General features: G+C 36.6%; 1 protein-coding gene across 1 annotated transcript; it reads right to left on the bottom strand.

The window, feature by feature from the left end:
- Nucleotides 2,259-4,278, bottom strand: LOC109842844. The gene is made up of 5 exons (XM_020411748.1): nt 4,193-4,278; nt 3,974-4,052; nt 3,652-3,858; nt 3,354-3,569; nt 2,259-2,935 (listed from the first exon to the last, which is right to left on the bottom strand). Exons 2-5 carry the CDS (start codon nt 3,974-3,976, stop codon nt 2,648-2,650), a joined length of 714 nt encoding a protein of 237 aa, XP_020267337.1. The 5' UTR covers nt 3,977-4,052; nt 4,193-4,278; the 3' UTR covers nt 2,259-2,647.

Below are 20,388 nucleotides of genomic sequence, written 5' to 3'. Positions count from 1 at the left end.
TTTCTTTTATTCAGTTCTTTCAGAGCAATCTTCAGAAGTTTCAATTTAGATGAGACTTTGAACATTGTGTGGCCCTCAATATTAGAATGCCAAATAGAGGAAACAGTAGAGAGATATTTCTCATGCTTGGTCTACATTTTGAAAAATTAAGTTTGAGATCTTCTCTTAGTAAGTTTTGTAATTTCTTATGGTTAAATAAGAAATTAATTGTGCGGCTCCCGTGGACGTAGTCAAACTTGCCGAACCACGTAAATCTGTTGTTTCACCACTTATTGTTTTATCTGTATATTCGTTATTGCTTGTATTGGTTGGTTTGAGTTTGGAGTAAATTAACTTAAGCTAGGGTTGTTTTCTCTCAGGATTGATTTAGCTTCTGCAGCAGTGTGGGTAGCAGTGTGGGCGTTCCCTCGCTCCCAACAATTGCAAATTTGATAGTCGTTTTGATTTCTCTGATTATAGGATTGCAGTCTTTAAGAATAATATCTATTCTCATTTATATTTCACGTAAATGACGATTAAATAATTAATTTTCATTGTACACCAGCAACGTAAAAGAACGGAATCCTATACTTAAGCTACAATAGTATCGAACCTATTGCTCACCACGTATCATTGCCTAGAAATAGAATATTTTTAAACAAATTTTCCGATTTTACCATTCATTATAATTATCCATGTTACTCTTTTTCGATGACGATAAAACTCTTAAATCCAGACTTTACTTAAAAAATATTCATGTATATGCATACGGCTGAGATTTATTTCTCTAACCTGAGGATTCGAGACAACTTGCAAAAAACCTGATGAAGATCCAATAAAATTCACACAAAAAACTCTTAAATGGGTTCCTTCACTTTGTTAATGACAGCAACAGGAAGAAAACGAAATGCTAAAAAAGCAACCCAAATTTATATATGAAAAAACAAGAGAAGAGGAATAAATGTAGTATTATCCAAAGCAGGTGCGCTACCCTTCTGGATAAACTGGACCCATTCCACATTATAATATGCTCGGTCCTCGTGTCGTTAACCCATAGGCGGATACCGACAACAATGAATCAAAATATAAAAATTTAAAAAAAATTCTGGCCACGAGATTAATTATAAAACCCATCATAATCTCCACCACCCAACTCTAATATCATCATATTTAATATTGTTAAGCACCGCTAATATAAAGGCTCGCTCACTGAGTCATGCACCCCTAACTGTTCTTTAAACGCGAAGAGTTGATTCTAGAGCATAAAATCATAACCCATCGTGTATCAGGACAACTCAGACTAAATCCCTGAATCACACATTTAAAGAGAATTGAAGGAAAAAAAAAAAAGATATCAATGCATAATTTCAGATATACCCTCATAAAAAGGTGTATATAACCTAAGACAGCAGTCATATTTAATGATATAAAATTATAATCATTCAGAAGCGAAGGAAGAGACTTCCAAAAGTTAAACTCCATCATTAAGAAAACTATACTGTAGCACATAATAAACTTAATTAGATGAGAGAGAGAGAGAGAGAGAGAGAGAGTGAGAAGGGAAAAGGATGGAAAAAGAAAGCGAAGGCTCTTTCGGAGCTCTCAGGATTCCTCACGTCTCTTTGTGGAGAGAGCAGAGGTTGCTGGGGAAAGAGCGGAGCAACTCAACCCTGAGGTCACCATCGAGGGGAGTTAACGTGTCCACCAAGTCATCGCCCATGATGTGTGATGCTCGGAAGATCCTGACCGTTTGTTGGTCTCCACACAATTCTGTTGATCTATTTGTTCCATCTAGCTAGTCCCCCACTTCCTCAACTCCCAAGCCCTAACCGACTAAACTAACTATTCAACCCTGCTTTAGCCCATAGCTTGGGCCCACCCAAGTTTTGGCTCATGTTATAGCTAAGATAGATAATGCACACATGCACAATATCCATTACCAAGTTCCATACAAGCAGTAGTTCGACATATTGATCTGCATTCACGCGAAGCAATGCTTTACATGTACACAAAGCAGAGAGTAAATGAAATTTACTACTCTTTTTTCTTCATGAAAGATATAAGGGAAAGGGGTTGGTGCACCTCAGGAGAGAAGCTTCACATACATATATCAGGTACATGCATGGAATTATGCACTGCATAAATGCGTATAAAGAAAATGTGATGATATAAAACTGGATGCACTGAAAGATGATAAGGTTCAGAATCTAATGCCTTCCACAATTAGGTGACTGCTCCATCAATGCTACACATAACAAGCATAAAACTTATATAAAAGGGATTGCTTTTATATCTCAACTCTTTCCATTTACACACAACTGCCACAACATTATGTACAATACAAGTTCTAAAAATAAAAGAATATATATGGAAGACAAAATACAATCCATTAACCTAGCACACTAGTACTATGCATGGAAACATTACCAAAGTAGATATGATTTCACAACAAACATGTAAAAAAGAGCTAGCTATGGTTTCCTTTATCTTCATTCTATGTATCTACCACTTGTTCCTACTTTTTACCTTTCTATTTCATATAAGGGTGGTGGATGTAGCTTTCCACATTTATTCACTGTGTTCATACCTTCTTTTTTTAAATCTTTTTTACATACTTTAGAAACTTCTTTATAGATTTTCCCTTTTTTTCTTTTTTTTTTGGCAAATCTTAGAAAGGAGGTGATCTATGGGGTATACCCTTTCTTCTGGAAGTCCGAAAGCTGATGATCGGTGGAGTCGCCGGAGAAATGCTGCTGCTAGCATTGCCAACATCATCTTCTGACCATTTCCCTCCTCCATGAGAGGGCAATTCAAGAGTCCTGTTGAATGCTGCAGTTTTTCGCAGCTTTGTCGGCGTTGAGGACTCGTCGGATTCAGACCCGTTAAGCGAATCCCTACCGAGTTTTGGGCGCAGAGCAAATGTGAGGTCAGGGTCCCCTCTCTTCATTCCTCCAAGCTGTGGAAAGAAAACAATGGCAAAGTTGAGACCAACAGATTTTGATGATCAAAATAAATTGCGTCATTTGAACAAAAATATGTTAGTTTTTTCAATCAAGAAATAGGCATTGCTTATCCTATAAATTTGATCCATAGAGAATTGATTATTCAAGTCAATTCCACAACTTAATCCAATACCTTGCCATTGCTTAACAACCATTAAAGATACTCCTTTTACTAGTTTATAACCAATTAGCACTAACACCAACAAATGGGCATTACTTAAAAACCTGAAATACACCAGTTTCCAATACTCAGAAGCTTCACGTACCAAACTCAATAGCAAGACCAAAACCAAACCAATAAATATTGAACAAAGAGGCACTGCTTCAAAAAAAAAAAAAAAAGTAAAGAAAAAAAGGAAAGAAATATCAAACCTTGCATCCAAGAGAGCAGAATCTGAATGAATCAAGCAGACTCCTGCAGCAAATCTCGCAGGTGTTTGTAACCCCCTTTCCAGGCCTCGGCTGCGGCCTCTCATTGAGGAACACAATCTTAGCACTGTTGATAATGTAGGTCTGAACACAGGAAATGTCTATAAATTTCGACACTTCAGAAACCCTGATCACATTATGATACGACGATCTACGTATCTACAAAGAATCAAGAAATTACCCATCAAATCAAAGTGAGCAAGAACTTGTAAAATGATTAAAAGACTGATAAAGAACCAACCTGAACAACGTGATGATCTTTGTGGCGAGAGAGGCAATAAGAGCAGAGCGCGCTCCCCGTACAATCCAAGCAGTACATATTGCATTCGCTCTTGCTCGAGTCGCCATGGACTTCACAGGGGATGAAGAAGCTTGCCCTCAAAAGAGGCTTCAGCCATGGCGGACCAAAATCTTCATTGTTATTCATTCTATTCACCATTTGACCAACCTTTGAAAAATAAAAATTAAATCAATTTAAAACGAGAAGGAGAGAAAAACAAAGAATGCAAATATCTGCAAAGAAAAAAAAGGAAAGAAAATAAAAAGGAAATTAGGGGCATTACCATGACCTTCTTTTGTTTGGTTCCAATCTGAGGATGATTCTCGATAGCCAGCTTGTGCAGTTGCAAACAAAGCCAAAAGCTGATACGAAGAAAAAGAAAGAAAAAAAAAATTAAAAAGACAGGAAAAACAGAGGAACACCCAAGATGAGAAATTTATTGGAGAAAAGAAAAACAATGGCAAATATCTAAGTAGTGGGTTTTTTAGCAGAGGGTCATTACCTCTAGAATCAATGACAGAGATTTAATTGAAAGGGAGGAGGAAGAAAATGAAGAGAAATAGAAGAGGCCAGGGCTCCAGTGAAAGAAAAAGGGAAGGGCTGGGTGGGTTGAGGACAAATATATGTAAGGCGGTTTGAAGAATTTTAGGCCGGCGATGAAATCAACGACTCTGATTTAACTTGGAACCTTTGTAGGTGAATGCGAACCGTTCATTGTGTGATTACAGATAAGCAGACCGAAGGTGGGCGATGTTAATTGTATTAATTAAAGAATTATTACATGAAAATATAGCTTTTAAATGCAAAATCTTACGGTCCTCAAAAATTGGAATCTCCGTAAAGGGTAGAGAATTTATTTATGTTTTCCTCCTCCCTTTTTTTATTCCCTCTTCTTTCTAAAGTAATTAGTTTGGAGTCAAATCCCTGGGGATTTTTCTATTCAAGGGTTTACCGCTTCAAAACGTCTCAAGCGTCTTAGGTGATGTCACAACAAATTGGCCCCTTGTTGAATTAAATTGATTTGATTTGACTTTTCCAAGCTTCACTGAGAAAAGATTAGGGAAAAATAACAATCTATAGTTTTAACTTTTACATATACTTTAGAGTGGTTTGATAAAAGAGGTGATGTTTTAATCTTCGAGAATAATCAAGGTGTGCAAGACTGTGGTAAGATTTATTGTGGAGAGGCTATTATAAGGGTAGGGCTATTCCCTCTGAAGGGGTCCAACTATTCACACTCTCAAACCGTAACTTTGGGGGTGTGTGAGGACTAAATTATCCTTCTCCTAAATCAAAACAGGCCAAGTCCATTCTAGAAACACCCTCAACATCAAAAGGGCATTTTCGGCGATCCAACTCTAAAAATTACTGTTTGGAAGTGAATATAGCAAACAGGCCTCTGAAGAAGCTTTTCAGTATTTAAACATTATAAGTTAGCATGTGAAAAGTTACATATCGTGGCCGAACTAGGAAAATGTCAAGCGTGTTCTTATTTTAATAAAAAAAGAAAAAAGAAAAAAGGTGACATATGAAATTAGTGACTAGTTAATAAAAATATTAATAATGTTGTAAATGGGTTAATAAATAATTTTAAAATTGGGTAGATACCGTAGATTACATTAAACCCCGAAGAACTTCTAGTATTTTTTACTTACCCCAATAACTTTCAATATCGCACTAAAACCCGAGTAGATTTTGAATAAATAGTCAACATTGTTACATCCAACATAGCAAATACAACTCAACTTTCAATATCGCACTTAAAACGACTATAATAGCGTTTTAACTATTAAAAAAAACTCTTTAGGACTTTTTGATATTTTTAACCCCAAAAGCATAAACCTTCTGTATTTTTTCATTCGTTCTCCTCTTGCTTATGACCAGGTTAGGCCCCGAACTTTAATATATATATATTTTTACTAAAATTGTTGACGAAAATGTCTTTTTATGCTTTTTTGTTCTAATTTATAGGGGTTATTTGTAAAGGAAATTATTAGGGGTTTTTTGCAATTCCAAAAGTTATTAGGGGTTTAATATAATTTTGAAAGTTATTAGGGATTTACTGCAAAATACAAAAAGTTAATGGCAATTTAGTGTAGTCATGGATAAGTATATCAGTAGAGAAGAACTTGTAATCGCCATTGTGAACAAGAAAGACGTTCAATCATGATTAGATTATTTAGCTTGCTGAAATTAGGCTGTAGCTTCGATCTCCAGACTATGGGGTGTTGTATTATTTGGATTGTGGTACTACGACTGTGTTATCCTAGGGCTAACTAGTCCAATTTGATATTTATTTTTGCATGGACTAATATTCGGGTAACATAGAATAATCCTTATTGGCGCTTATTTTAAGGGACTTATGACCATCCAGAGTAATATCATAACAAGAATGATATTTTTACTCTCATATCAATTAATATTGTATTAATGCATTTATTTGGGGAAAAAAAACATTCAGAGTTTGGACATGACCATACCTAAAAAGTTAAAATACACTTGAATCATTTTTAAAATATTACAGCATATATTTTCTTACTAGTAACTAGCACTAAACAATAAAACTATGTTTTATTCATTAAAGCGATGTTAGTGGCATTCTTTACCATATCTTATATTATTTAAAGCCAATTTCTAGAACTTCTCATGCAAAAACTTGGACGGGGGAGGAATGGTCATGATCGCCGTATACTTTACCCTCAAATATATTGTAGCTTGATATTATTTTCAAGTGAAAGCAATAAAAAAAGGAATGAATCATATTTCCTATGTTGTGCGCGGCGGAAGCTTCTTGTGCAACACGAACAATAACTCGAGATAAACTACAACCAATAAGCAAAACACAACCACAGCAAGAACAAACGATTTACGTAGTTCGACAAGTTGTCTACGTCCACGGGGCAAGGAGGGGGGAGTTCTTACTATTAGAAATCAAAGAATACAAGTAGAGTTACAAATCTCACCGATCAAACCCTAAAACAAAACTTTAGATCTCTCACAACTCTCCCACAATTGGATGCAATAATTCTCTCTCAAAGACTGCTCAAAATCGTTCTTGCTCTACCCTAATTAATCAGTTTTAGGGTTATATATCAACTGAAAAACGAACCGGGTCAAAAACCAAAAGCCCAGTCCAATCCAGTTTGCGGTCGACCGCGCAGGTTTCGCTGTCGACCGCGGTGGTCGACCGAACCATAAACCCGAGACTTAAATAAATTATAGTCATCCGCGGTCGACCGCGGCGGTCGACCGCCATCAGCTCCGAATCCTACTGGCCTTCGTGCACGTTCGCGGTTGACCGCGACGGTCGATCGCCAGTCTGTCTGGCTGATTCTTAACTGTTTCTTGCATTTCTTCAATTCTCCACCTCGACGAATATTTCCACCAAAACTGAGCCGATACCAAATCATCCAATAGTCCCTCAACAAGTCAGGGAACCAAACTAGAGCTGAAACACGATCTCCCCCCATCTGAATCAACAAATCAAACCGGCTGCATCTGAAAGACTGCCTACGTATCCTCTTACCCAAGGAATCAAGCCGAACGTAGTTCACCCAAATGGCCTTCAAAGGCCTCAACACTGAAGGATGTTCAAAAGCTTCAAACAATGACCAAATTTTACTCCTGAAACAACTTTGGTCAACATATCTGCAGGGTTGTCATTCGTGTGGACCTTCTCCAATATGACGTCTCCATCATCCAAAATGTCACGTACAAAGTGGAATCTGACGTCGATGTGCTTCGTGCGCGCATGATAAACCTAGTTCTTCGTCAAATAGATAGCCGACATGCTATCATAATATATCCAAATGGTCTCCTGAGCGATCCTCAAGTCCTCCAATAATCCACGAAACCATAAAGCCTCCTTAATAGCTTCAGTTACTGCCATATACTCTGCCTCCGTAGTAGAGAGAGCCACTGTGGACTGAAGCGTACATCGCCAACATACAGGTGCACCTGCCAATATAAAAGCATAACCTGAAGTAGACCGGCATTTGTTAAGATCTCCAGCATAATCTGAATCCACATATCCAATACAATCTTGCCCATTTTTCTCATCATTCTGGAATACTAAACCAACATCCACGGTGCCTCGAACATACCGTAGAATCCACTTCACGGCCTCCCAATGACCCTTCCCGGGGTAGTGCATGTATTGCGATTCTATGCTCACGGCCTGTGATAAATCTGGCCTCGTACACACCATCACATACATCAAACTACCTACTACACTGGCATATGGGACCTTCGACATATAATCTCTGTCCTCAACTGAAACAGGTGACATCAACGCTGAAAGCTTGAAGTGGGGAGCTAATGGTGTGCTAACTACTTTTGCATTGCCGTCAAAGCTGAATTTCTTCAACATCTTCTACAAGTAGCTCTTCTGTGTAAGTTTCAAACTCTCCTTTACTCTGTCTCTCTCGATCTCCATACCCAATATCTTTTTTCCCTCTCCAAGATTCTTCATCTCAAACTCGGATGACAGCTCATCTTTCAACTTTCGAATAGCCGAAGAATTCTTGGAAGCAATAAGCATATCGTCAACATATAAAAGCAAATATATATGCTCACGATCAATTATTACTTAACTCTATTAATTTGGCAAGCGACAATATTTTTATATATTTTTTATTTATTAAAACTATGTCAAAAATGCAACAAAATGATAAAATAAAGAGGAAAATATGTACTTCCCACCCCCACACCTAAATTTTGCATTGTCCTCAATGTAAATTCACTGATGCACAAAGTAAAGCAGATAAGAATTGAAGAACTTACATTTGTTCGGTCGATAATGATGATAAGGATCTGCAATTACTGTTAGTATGAGGATGAAGAAATCAAATAAGAGAGAAATTTATTTATTTATTTATTTATTTTATTTTATTTTTATTGTTAAATTTTTTTTATTATAGATAATGAGGTTCATGAAGAACCAACACCTCTTCCTCTCCGAGCGTAGAAAATTCTAAAAATGGTTTCTGACGTTGACCATTTATTTTAAAAATATTACTATTTTTAGGATTTTCTATCTCAACAGCCCCATGTGGAAAAAATTGTTTGAAAAAAATAGACCTATCCATCTTGATCTTAATTTTCCAGGAAAAAGATGCAATTTTGAATTGTACAATAAAACTTTCTATCCTGAAGAGAAATTTTTTCGTAAAATTGATTTATCATGAAAAATCTTGGTTTTCTCTTTATAAATTTTTGAATTTATGTATGCATCATTTTGAATTTCTTCCAACTCATTTATTTGGAGCAATCTGTACTTACCTGCTGAGTCTAAGTCAAAATTCAACTGTTTTATTGCCCACATTGCTCGATGCTCCAATTCCACTGGTAGATGACAGACTTTTCCAAACACTAGTCTGTATGGTGACATCCTCAAATTAGCCTTGAAAGCTGTTCTATATGCTCATAGAGCATCACATAATTTTTATAGAACAATCTTTTCTGTTATGATTAACTGTTTTTTCTAAGATTTGTTTGATCTGCCTGTTTGTGACCTCTACTTGTCCACTTGTTTGGGGGGTGATTAGAAGTTGATAATTTGTGTGTGATTGAATATTTCCTCATCAAAGCCTCAAAAGAACGGTTACAGAAATGTGTACCGTTATCACTGATGATCGCTCGGGGTACTCCAAACCGGGAAAAATGTTCTCTTTCAAAAACTTAACAACGACCTTGTTGTCATTAGTTTTGCAAGCTACCGCCTCAACCCATTTTGACATGTATTCAACGGCTACTAGAATGTAAACATTTCCAAAGGAATTTGGAAATGGTCCCATGAAATCGATACCCCACAGATCAAAAAGTTCAACGGATAAGATGGGTTGTAAGGGCATCATATTTCTTCTAGTGATCTTCCCTAAAAGCTGACAGCGGTTACAAGTTTTGTAAAACTCGTATGAATCCTTGAAAAGAGTGGGCCAATATAGCCCAGATTGGAGAATTTTTTAGCTATTTTTCTTGAGCCAAAGTGGCCCCTACATGCTTGCTCATAACAAAAAGATAGAACACTCCTAGTTTCTTCATTAGGAACACACCTCCTAAAGATCTGATCAGGACAGTATTTGAACAGATATGGATCATCCCAGTAAAAGTATTTTACTTGGGAGAGAAAACGGGATCTATCCTGTTTGGACCAATGAGAAGTGATCTGGTTCATGACTATGTAGTTCACAATATCGGCGAACCATGGAACATATTGGATTTCTAGGAGTTGTTCATCTGGAAAATGTTCATTGATTGGGACAGTTGATGTTGGTGTATTTGGGAGTCGAGAGAGGTGATTTGCTACAGGGTTCTCTGTTCCTCTTCTATCAAGAATTTGAATGTCAAACTCTTAAAGTAGGAGAATCCATCTAATGAGTCGTGCTTTAGCATCCTTTTTGATCAAAAGATACGTTAGTGCGACATGATCTGTGAAAACTTTGGTTAAGGAACCGATGAGGTAGGACCTAAATTTTTCTAAGGCAAAGACTACAGCTAAAAATTCTTTTTCTGTGACAGAGTAATTTTGCTGGGCATCATTCAGAGTCCTACTATCGTAGTAGATCACATATGGTTTTCCATCAAACCGTTGTCCTAAAACAGCTCCAATCGCAGAATCGGATGCATCACACATCAGTTCGAATGGTAAGGTCCAGTCCGGTGCATGAATGATAGGAGCTGTGATTAGCTCCTTTTTTAGATATTCGAAAGCTTTGAGGCAGTCGGGGGAGAAGACAAATGATGTATCCTTGGCTAAGAGATTGGTTAAGGGTCTAGTAATTTTGCTGAAATCCTGGATGAAACATCGGTAAAAACCAGCATGGCCAAGAAATGATCTGACATCTTTGACAGTTTTGGGAGGAGAGAGATTGGAAATAAGATCTACCTTAGCTTTGTCCACTTCAATTCCCCTATTAGAAACTACATGTCCTAAGACAATACCTTGTTTGACCATGAAATGACATTTCTCCCAATTGAGAGTAAGATTTTTCTCCCTACACCGTTCTAGGACCAGTTTAAGATGATGCAAACATTGGGAAAATGTGTCACCAAAGATGGAAAAGTCATCCATGAAAATTTTGAAAACTCGCTCTACCATGTCGGAAAAAATACTGATCATGCAACGTTGGAATGTGGCCGGTGCGTTACACAGGCCAAAAGGCATGCATCGGTATGTGAATGTTCCATACAGGCAAGTGAAGGTGGTTTTCTCCTGATCTTCTGGAGCGATAGGGATTTGATTGTAACCTGAATATCTATCCAGAAAACAATAGAACTCGTGTCCTGCTAAACGCTCTAACATTTGGTCAATGAAAGGAAGAGGGAAGTGATCTTTCCAAGTGGCTAAGTTGAGTTTTCTGTAGTCAATACAGACTCGCCATCCAGTTTGGATTCGAGTGGGAATCAGCTCATTAGCCTTATTTTGGATCACGGTGATCCCAGATTTCTTTGGAACAACTTGGACCAGACTCACCCATAAACTATCAGAAATGAGATAAATGATCCTATGATCGAGACATTTCAGAATGTCTTTCCTAACGACTTCTTTCATCACTGGGTTTAATCTACATTGAGGATCTCTCGTAGGTTTAGCATCATCTATCAAATAGATTCAGTGTTACACAATGGTTGGACTAATCCCTTTGATATTAGCCATGGTCCATCCAATTGCTTTCCTATTCTCTCTTAAAACATCTAAGAGAGCTTCCTTTTGACTGGTAGTTAGGTTAGAAGAAATAATAACTGGTAAAGACTCGTTCTCCCTTAAGTAGGCATACTCTAGATTTTTAGGTAGAGGTTTGAGCTCTAACGTAGGGGGTTCCTCCACAGATGGGCGAAGCTAGACTCGGGGTTCTATCTCCAAAGGTTCTCGTTGCCAGCCAACAGTAGAAACATGATTGATCAGTGGTTCTATCTCTAGTTCGTCATCAGAAAGCTCCTCAATCATTAAATCAGATGCATTTGTATCAGACTCACACTCTCCCTCTTGTTGTTCACTAGATATTCCTTGAATGAAATTCATTTCCATGGGTTCATCAGATGGATCACTGGGCTTCCTTCCTAGGTTGAAGATATTGAGGTCAACAGTCATATTCCCAAAAGATAGTTTTATTTGACCGGTTCTACAATTTATCAAAGCATTTGATGTGGCTAAGAACGGTCTTCCTAGAATGACAGGGATTTGACTTTTGAGATTGGAAATGGGCTGCGTTTCCAAGACAATAAAATCAACAGGGAAAATGAACTCTCCAACTTTGATCAGAACATCCTTGTTTGCGTCAAAAGTTGACTTTGTTATGGAATTCATTATATCTTCGGTCGATTACAACAAATTCAAAGAAATAGTCTTTTTATAAGACCTTTTTTACACAACAAAAGTAAAAATTATAACTCTTGAGAAACAAACGCAGGATCGTTGTTTGGATCGCTGCTTGCGTGAGATCTTTGCCTGTGCCGGGAGCGCTTTGGCTCGTTGACCACCGAATCACAGATTCTGATTGAACCGTGAGGGGTTTAATGATTCTTCCTTCGTTTATCGAAGTAAGAATTTGAAGCGAATATCTTATCGATGTAAGATGTTCACTCTTCTAAAGATCAAGTCAGAGCTTAGATCTCTAGGAATCGCCAGAAACTTCTTGAGGATATTTGTGAAGAAGGAAGACTCTCTTTCTTGCTCTAATTCACCAAAACATGTTTGTGAAGAAGAAAGACTCTCTCTCTTGCTCTAATTCACCAAAACTCAAGGTTCTCTACTCTAATCTGCTCTGGAAATGCTCCCCCCGCTCAATGATGACCATAGGGGGGTATTTATAGGGGTAGCAATACACCACAGTTGAGATGGAAGCGAAATAACCGATCAGACGAACTATCTTTGACCGCTGCAGTCTACACTGCCGCGGCTATTGGCGTGGCAGTGTGGACTGCCGCGGCCAAAGGAGCAGTTATCACCACGTTCTATCGTGCTTGAAACTGTTCTCCCACGACCTTTAACCACTTTTTTCGTGGTTTAACTGCCTGTCCACGTCAGCACACGTTCTATCTCTTTTGGCTTTGGTCCTAACTGTTTAAAGGTTTGACCAAGATGGGAATTTGAGACGATCCTAACTGTTTAAAGGTTTGATCGTTCAATTTGTGGACCTCTCGTTCATGGAACGAATCGAGAGGGGATTTTGGCTTTGGTCCTAACTGTTTAAAGGTTTGACCAAGATGGGAATTTGAGACGATCCTAACTGTTTAAAGGTTTGATCGTTCAATTTGTGGACCTCTCGTTCATGGAACGAATCGAGAGGGGATTTTGGCTTTGGTCCTAACTGTTTAAAGGTTTGACCAAGATGGGAATTTGAGACGATCCTAACTGTTTAAAGGTTTGATCGTTCAATTTGTGGACCTCTCGTTCATGGAACGAATCGAGAGGGGATTTTGGCTTTGGTCCTAACTGTTTAAAGGTTTGACCAAGATGGGAATTTGAGACGATCCTAACTGTTTAAAGGTTTGATCGTTCAATTTGTGGACCTCTCGTTCATGGAACGAATCGAGAGGGGATTTTGGCTTTGGTCCTAACTGTTTAAAGGTTTGACCAAGATGGGAATTTGAGACGATCCTAACTGTTTAAAGGTTTGATCGTTCAATTTGTGGACCTCTCGTTCATGGAACGAATCGAGAGGGGATTTTGGCTTTGGTCCTAACTGTTTAAAGGTTTGACCAAGATGGGAATTTGAGACGATCCTAACTGTTTAAAGGTTTGATCGTTCAATTTGTGGACCTCTCGTTCATGGAACGAATCGAGAGGGGATTTTGGCTTTGGTCCTAACTGTTTAAAGGTTTGACCAAGATGGGAATTTGAGACGATCCTAACTGTTTAAAGGTTTGATCGTTCAATTTGTGGACCTCTCGTTCATGGAACGAATCGAGAGGGGATTTTGGCTTTGGTCCTAACTGTTTAAAGGTTTGACCAAGATGGGAATTTGAGACGATCCTAACTGTTTAAAGGTTTGATCGTTCAATTTGTGGACCTCTCGTTCATGGAAGGAATCGAGAGGGGATTTTAGCTTTGGTCCTAACTGTTTAAAGGTTTGACCAAGATGGGAATTTGAGACGATCCTAACTGTTTAAAGGTTTGATCGTTCAATTTGTGGACCTCTCGTTCCTGGAACGAATCGAGAGGAGATTTTGGCTTTGGTCCTAACTGTTTAAAGGTTTGACCAAGATGGGAATTTGAGACGATCCTAACTGTTTAAAGGTTTGATCGTTCAATTTGAGGACCTCTCGTTCATGGAACGAATCGAGAGGGGATTTTGGCTTTGGTCCTAACTGTTTAAAGGTTTGACCAAGATGGGAATTTGAGACGATCCTAACTGTTTAAAGGTTTGATCGTTCAATTTGTGGACCTCTCGTTCATGGAACGAATCGAGAGGGGATTTTGGCTTTGGTCCTAACTGTTTAAAGGTTTGACCAAGATGGGAATTTGAGACGATCCTAACTGTTTAAAGGTTTGATCGTTCAATTTGTGGACCTCTCGTTCATGGAACGAATCGAGAGGGGATTTTGGCTTTGGTCCTAACTGTTTAAAGGTTTGACCAAGATGGGAATTTGAGACGATCCTAACTGTTTAAAGGTTTGATCGTTCAATTTGTGGACCTCTCGTTCATGGAACGAATCGAGAGGGGATTTTGGCTTTGGTCCTAACTGTTTAAAGGTTTGACCAAAATGGGAATTTTGTGAGGGAAGATTGATCTAAAGAGGTGATCGAATCTCATCTCAGCAAAAGAGTATTCAGAAGTCATAGTAGGAGTTTAGTGGTTATCACTTTGTTCATAATGATCGGGGTTATCCCTAAGAATATTATATTTAACATTTTTTCGGGAACTTCCCGTTACATGAATTATCCACCCCCAACTTCTTTTACTAAACCGGGTTTAACATTGTACTCAGTTGGATAATCGAGAAGCAGTTTATACTCATATACTCTTTGGAGTGTGGGGAAACAGTTTATACTCGTGCACCCACTGGAGTTGGATGATCGTCTTTACTCGACTTCTTTCGTCGTTATGACGCCGGAGTCAATTAGGGCTTGGATCTTGTTTTTGAGTCCAAAGCAAATCTCGGTGGGATGAAGAACCCTTCTGTGGTACGCACAGTAGTTTGGATCCGTAATCCTCTTAGCTCCATCCTGATCTTTAATAGGTGGTAGCTCGATTTTGTCATTAGCGAGGAGGTATTCCAATATGGCTGGAGCTTCATCATCTTCGAAAGAATATTCCTTTTGAAACCTCGGATCGAGAGTCGCATTCTCAACGATTGCAGATGTCATTGGTTGGCCTCTCTCAGCTTTCTTTCTTTTAAGAAAGTGCTCAGCTTGTTCACCCCGAGATTTTAACTCCTTCCAAGTTGTGGATGGCACGACCCCCAGAGCTTTCAGGACATCGATGGAGAGATTATTGTGACATGTTTGCAGGATGAACTCCTCTGTAATAGGATCTATGCAATTCATTGCTTTGCCACGGAAGCGCTTGACAAAATCGTCAACTGACTCTCCGTCTTTTTGCTTTTCATCCAAAAGGGTTCCGATTGACACTTTGGTGTCATCATCGAAGAAATTGCTGAGGAACAAACTTTCCATGTTATCCCAGCAATTGATGCTCCCTGGCTTGAGCCGTCGGTACCAATCGAAGGCGGGCCCACGAAGGGTGCCAACGAATGACCGGACCATTAAAGCCTCATTTCCAGAGATCATGCTCAAATGAGACTTGAAATAAATCAAGTGCTGAATCGGCGAACTCTTTCCTTCAAACGGTGTGAAGTTAATCAGATTGAATTTCGCCGGGTACGGTATTGAATCCCATTCCCTTGGATAGGGACATAGAATACCCGTCTTCTTAACTTCTTGAGCCGTCATCAAAGCATTGATTTTGTTTTCAAGCTCTTGCATTTCAATGTTTTGTTTAAAAGTTTTTTATCCAACATGGGACGTAGTCAAGCCATTTTAAGATGAAGCATGAGCTTACTCAATATCAAGGATTCGTTCTTCTATACAAAACTACCGAGTTAGATTTCCATCTTATGTTGTATTATTCCGCTAAACAGGTAGACAAGCTGTTCGATGTTAATATAATTGTTAGCTGAAAATCCATCAAAATGGTAAATTAAATAAATGGTCCAGAAACTCTAATAACCATTTTTAGAATTATCTTAATCAGGGAGAGAACTTGATCGAGATTCATACAAAATAAGAGGTGAAGAGGAAAGGTGTGATTAGGTAGTTTTTAGAGCCAAATTGAAACGGCTCTTGAATAATTCAATCTATTAAAAAATAAAGAAAAAAACAAAAATGAAAAGAAAAAATAGGATAAAAAGAAATTTCGCATAACGAATAAAATAATAAAAAAGAAAAAGAAAAAATAAGGAAAAATAAAAAAAAAAAAAGAAAAAAAAAAAAAATAGATAAATAAATAATTTTCATTTTGTTTCTTAAACGGAAAAGAATTAAGTTAAGATAAAAATATAAGATTCTACTTTGTTTAAAAAAAGCATATAAAAAAAAGAAACAACAAAAATATTACAAAATCAAAAATATCAATCAAAAAAAAAAAAAAAAGAACAATAAGACAAAAATATCTGAAAGTAAAAAAAGAAAAAATGAAGAGAAAAAAAAGTAAAAAATGAAAAGAAAATTTTTTATATTAAATATTGGGAAGTGAGAGATATATATATAGTGATAATTTTAGTTATAGCTTACAGATTTTTTCCTGTCTCTTAAAACTTATTGTATTCTTTCATGTCTCTCTGTTAGGGCGTGCGGCGGACTTATTTTACTCTTGGAACGAACTGAATCCGTGCATCTGAGATTGGGAGCTAAACGGTGATTGAATCCCTTCCCCTTAACGCCTTTAGTCTGGATATGAGGGTGTTGGTTATCCTAAGTCTCGAGGTTGTGACCGATATCAGCCAGAAGGGCAGTGTCGAAACATGGGTGATGGGTCTGATAAGCGGGTGTAAGATGGGTCTTTATGGTTCGGGTGTGTTGTTCTTGCCAAGTGTTTTTTATTGGTGTGATATGCTGTTGTTTTTGTGGTGTGCGGTGATTGGTGTGAGTTGGTGTGGTTGTTGGGTTTGGTGTGCGTGTTGTTTCGATTTGTTGTTTTGTTTTTGGTGTATTGTGTTATATGTAATTATGTGGGTAGTTTTTGGTTATGTTTGTTTTTTGATACTGTGTCGTGGTTGTGTACAGAGTAGTGTGGGTGGTGGTGGTTATGATTGTTAATGTTGTGTTTTGATTATGTATTATATCTTGTGTTTTTTTTTTTTGGTTGTTTTGAGTGGGTAAGTAGGTGATCGATTTTTGTTGGTTTTTTTTTTATTGATGGAAGAATGATTTTTTTATGAGTGAGTTATTATATAATGTATATATGTTTATTTAAAGTGTAAAGATATTTTATAATTTTGGAGTAGAGGATAATATAATTTGAGGATATTGATACTGACTTTGTGCAATTCAGCGAATTTGGCAATTGGGAAATGCAAAAATAGGTGGGTGTTGAGAAATACATATTTTCTCTTTATTTAAACTTTTTAGTTGCATTTTCTGTTCTTTTGTTAAAAAACTATATATATAAAAATTGTCACTTTCCATTATAGAGTTAAATAATAATTTGATTCGAAATTGATCAGATTTTAAATTTCTAATTCCTTAGTTAGTGACATATTCAATGGTTCACCTTTTGATACTCCAAAATAAAATTCTAAGACAAGATTTTCAAGTAGTATACTTTAGCTAGAATCTTACCTTTTAGACTTTTAATTAAAATAAATTTTGCATGCTTAACTAGAGTGAAAATATTTTTCAAGTTATCTTGATTTAACATTTTTTTTGGATGATATATACCTACACATATTATATTTATAAAAAACTAACCTTATAAAGAAGAGTCGAAAAATGCGCACGACAAAAAAAAAAGAACCTAATTCAAGGTGATTCTATCGTTTAAAGGGCTAATTGACTGAGCAATTAAGCCCAGGGTATATCTATACTTAATGACCTAAGCTCAATAGGGTTGGGATTCATTGGCCTCAAAACCTCGTTGAAATGGTCACTTAAGAAAGCCGCGTTAAAATAGAAAACATCACCAAGAATTGAGGAGTGGAAAAAATATATATATATCACACTAACATTGTTTTATATAATTTGTTGTTTTGTATATATGGTCTTGAAAATAATTTTGAATCAAGAGACTGAAAGTATTTAAAACAACAAGTTGGCATGTTCTTTTCAAACTTTTTAATAAATTTTCTAAGATTTGGAACTTGGCATTTGTATGCTAATATATGAAAAGATTCTAGGGATTTAGCCTTGGAGTTATACTATAAAAACGTTTCTGATTATTTACTAGGTCAATTAGAATGTTTTAAATATACAAGAAAATTTCGTTATTTACTGACTTATTTAACTTGGCAGTTTACCGAATTTTTGTGGTTATATTCACTGCATAAACCTCATCGAGACTATCACTCGTCCACTAGGGTAACTAGGGGTTTAAAGGCTTGTTGTAGTGCGCTAAATACACGCCCTGATTCCTTGCGAAAGTGAGTTAGGATTTCTTTTATTCTTTGCTAGAGGCATAGCAAAAGTTTAGGTGTGGGGGTATGTTGATAATCAATTTTAATTAACAGTTTTATACCTCATTATCTATTTTATGAATAAATATACCACTAATAACTGTTTTTATGTTTAATTGCAGGTTAATGAAGAAAAATTCTCAAATTCCATCTCTCAACAAAAAGCCCAATGATTAATGAAGAAATAGAAGCCAATTTGCGAAAATTCATATCCAAATTATCGCAAAAGCCAAGCTAAGAAAAAGAAAGAAAAGCCTAAGAAATGCCAAGCCGCAAACATAATACATGAATAAATCAGAAGCCAAAAGCCCAAGCAAAAGCCCAAAAACTCAAGGTCAAAAGCAATAGAAGAGGCAACTCTAGCGGACAGCAAAAGCGAGAAGGCAGGCATCGATGCCTGCATCGATGGCGCGCATCGATGCCGTGCATCGATACGACATCGATGCCTGCATCGATGCGCTATATCGATCCTGCCATCGATACCGTGGGCAGGTCTGTTACGAATTAAGGCTGAATTTGTGTTTTGTTGGATAAGATTTCAATCTATGGTCTCATTCACTAATGTTTACTATAAAAGGGGTAGAGAGTGAGGGGTTGAGCGTCGTGAAAAATTTTGTAAACTCTTTTGGCGAGGAGGGCTACTTCTTAATTGAGAAGGCCTTCAAAAATTGTAATTAGTTGCAATTAATAAAAAAATTTTTTTCCTCTGTTAATTGTTCTTTCCTCTGTGTTGACATGATCTAGAGATGGAGATGAAGAGCACAGTGAAAGTTTGCCATTTCTTTCTCTTATTTCTTTTTTAGGTAATTTCTGTTATTATTGCTATTATTATGATTTAAATCATCTTGTAGTATAGATTCTTTCTTGTCTTTTTATTTCTTTTCTGCACTTTTAATTTGTAGAGTAGATTTATTTTTTCTTGCATTAATTTCTGCAATTTATTTTGTAGTTTAGATTTTTATTTCTTTGTTAATTAATTTATTTCTGTTCATAGTTAAGATTTCTTTTCTTTTAATATTTGTAATTGTCTTCTTTTTCTTGTTTTTTATTCTTAAGATGTGAATTAATTCTTGTAAGAATCTTAGAATTGTATGAACTAGTCTAATTTCTTTATATTGTATGAATTATTCTCTTGTACTTAAAATGTTCCTGTTTAGGATAATCAACTAGAGAACTAATCGGTAGAAAGAAGAATTTGATAATCTATGCTTATCTTAAATGGTTTGATAGCTTTACTTATGAATTCTAGGATTATTATCATGTTGTTGTTCTTTTCATGAATAGTAATTTTAGCTTAGATGATAATTGATAGGTTACACTTTCCTTAAATGGTTTTATAACTATCTTAATAAATCTAAGTTGAAATATGATAAAAAGAGAGTAGTTTATATTTTGTAATTGAAATGGTTAGTGGATTATATTCTAGATTTCTTACCTCTTTTGAATCCTCCATCTTGACTTTCTTAAATTTTCTTTCATTCTTAGTTTAATTTCTTGATTTTATTAATTCATATTTCTTGCCTCTTGATTTCATTTATTCTTTAATTCTTCCTTCTTCCTCTAAAATTCAATTTATTATCTTTGCAAATATTCACAACAATCACTCATCACATTCACACTTATTCTTTATTCCTAATTTCACGCACAAATATAAGAACAAGTTTAATAATCTCTTAAAATCACCTTCTTCGTGGATCGATATCTTTTTATACTATAACTTGATAAAATGGCACCTTGCAATTTTGGTAGCCATAAACCGCATCACGAGGACAGAGGTCTGGAATACTTGGAATAAGACAGCTCTTATTGCAAATCCCTTCATTGTTTGATTGCCAGTTTAAGATCGTGGAGAGGAGTCATAAAATAGCTTCGCTATTGCTCTTCATCCATTAGTCTATTCAGTTCTTTGTAGAATACTATGCTTTCTCGCACGGCGTTTATCGGCTGAACCGGTTGTTGAAATTTTGAATCGAGGGCTGTATTTCCAATAATTAATGCTCAGGTTTCGTCCTTGAGAGTTTCGTCGGCTTATCCTTAAGACTATTAATATTCTCCAGAAACTTCCTGTGAGGTAAGGGGAACAGT

Source organism: Asparagus officinalis, chromosome 5, assembly GCF_001876935.1.
Source record: "Asparagus officinalis chromosome 5, Aspof.V1, whole genome shotgun sequence".
In the NCBI taxonomy this organism is placed as follows: Eukaryota; Viridiplantae; Streptophyta; class Magnoliopsida; order Asparagales; family Asparagaceae; genus Asparagus; species Asparagus officinalis.
The sequence above is the reverse complement of the archived record's forward strand: the minus strand, read 5'-3'. Positions and strand labels throughout refer to the sequence as shown.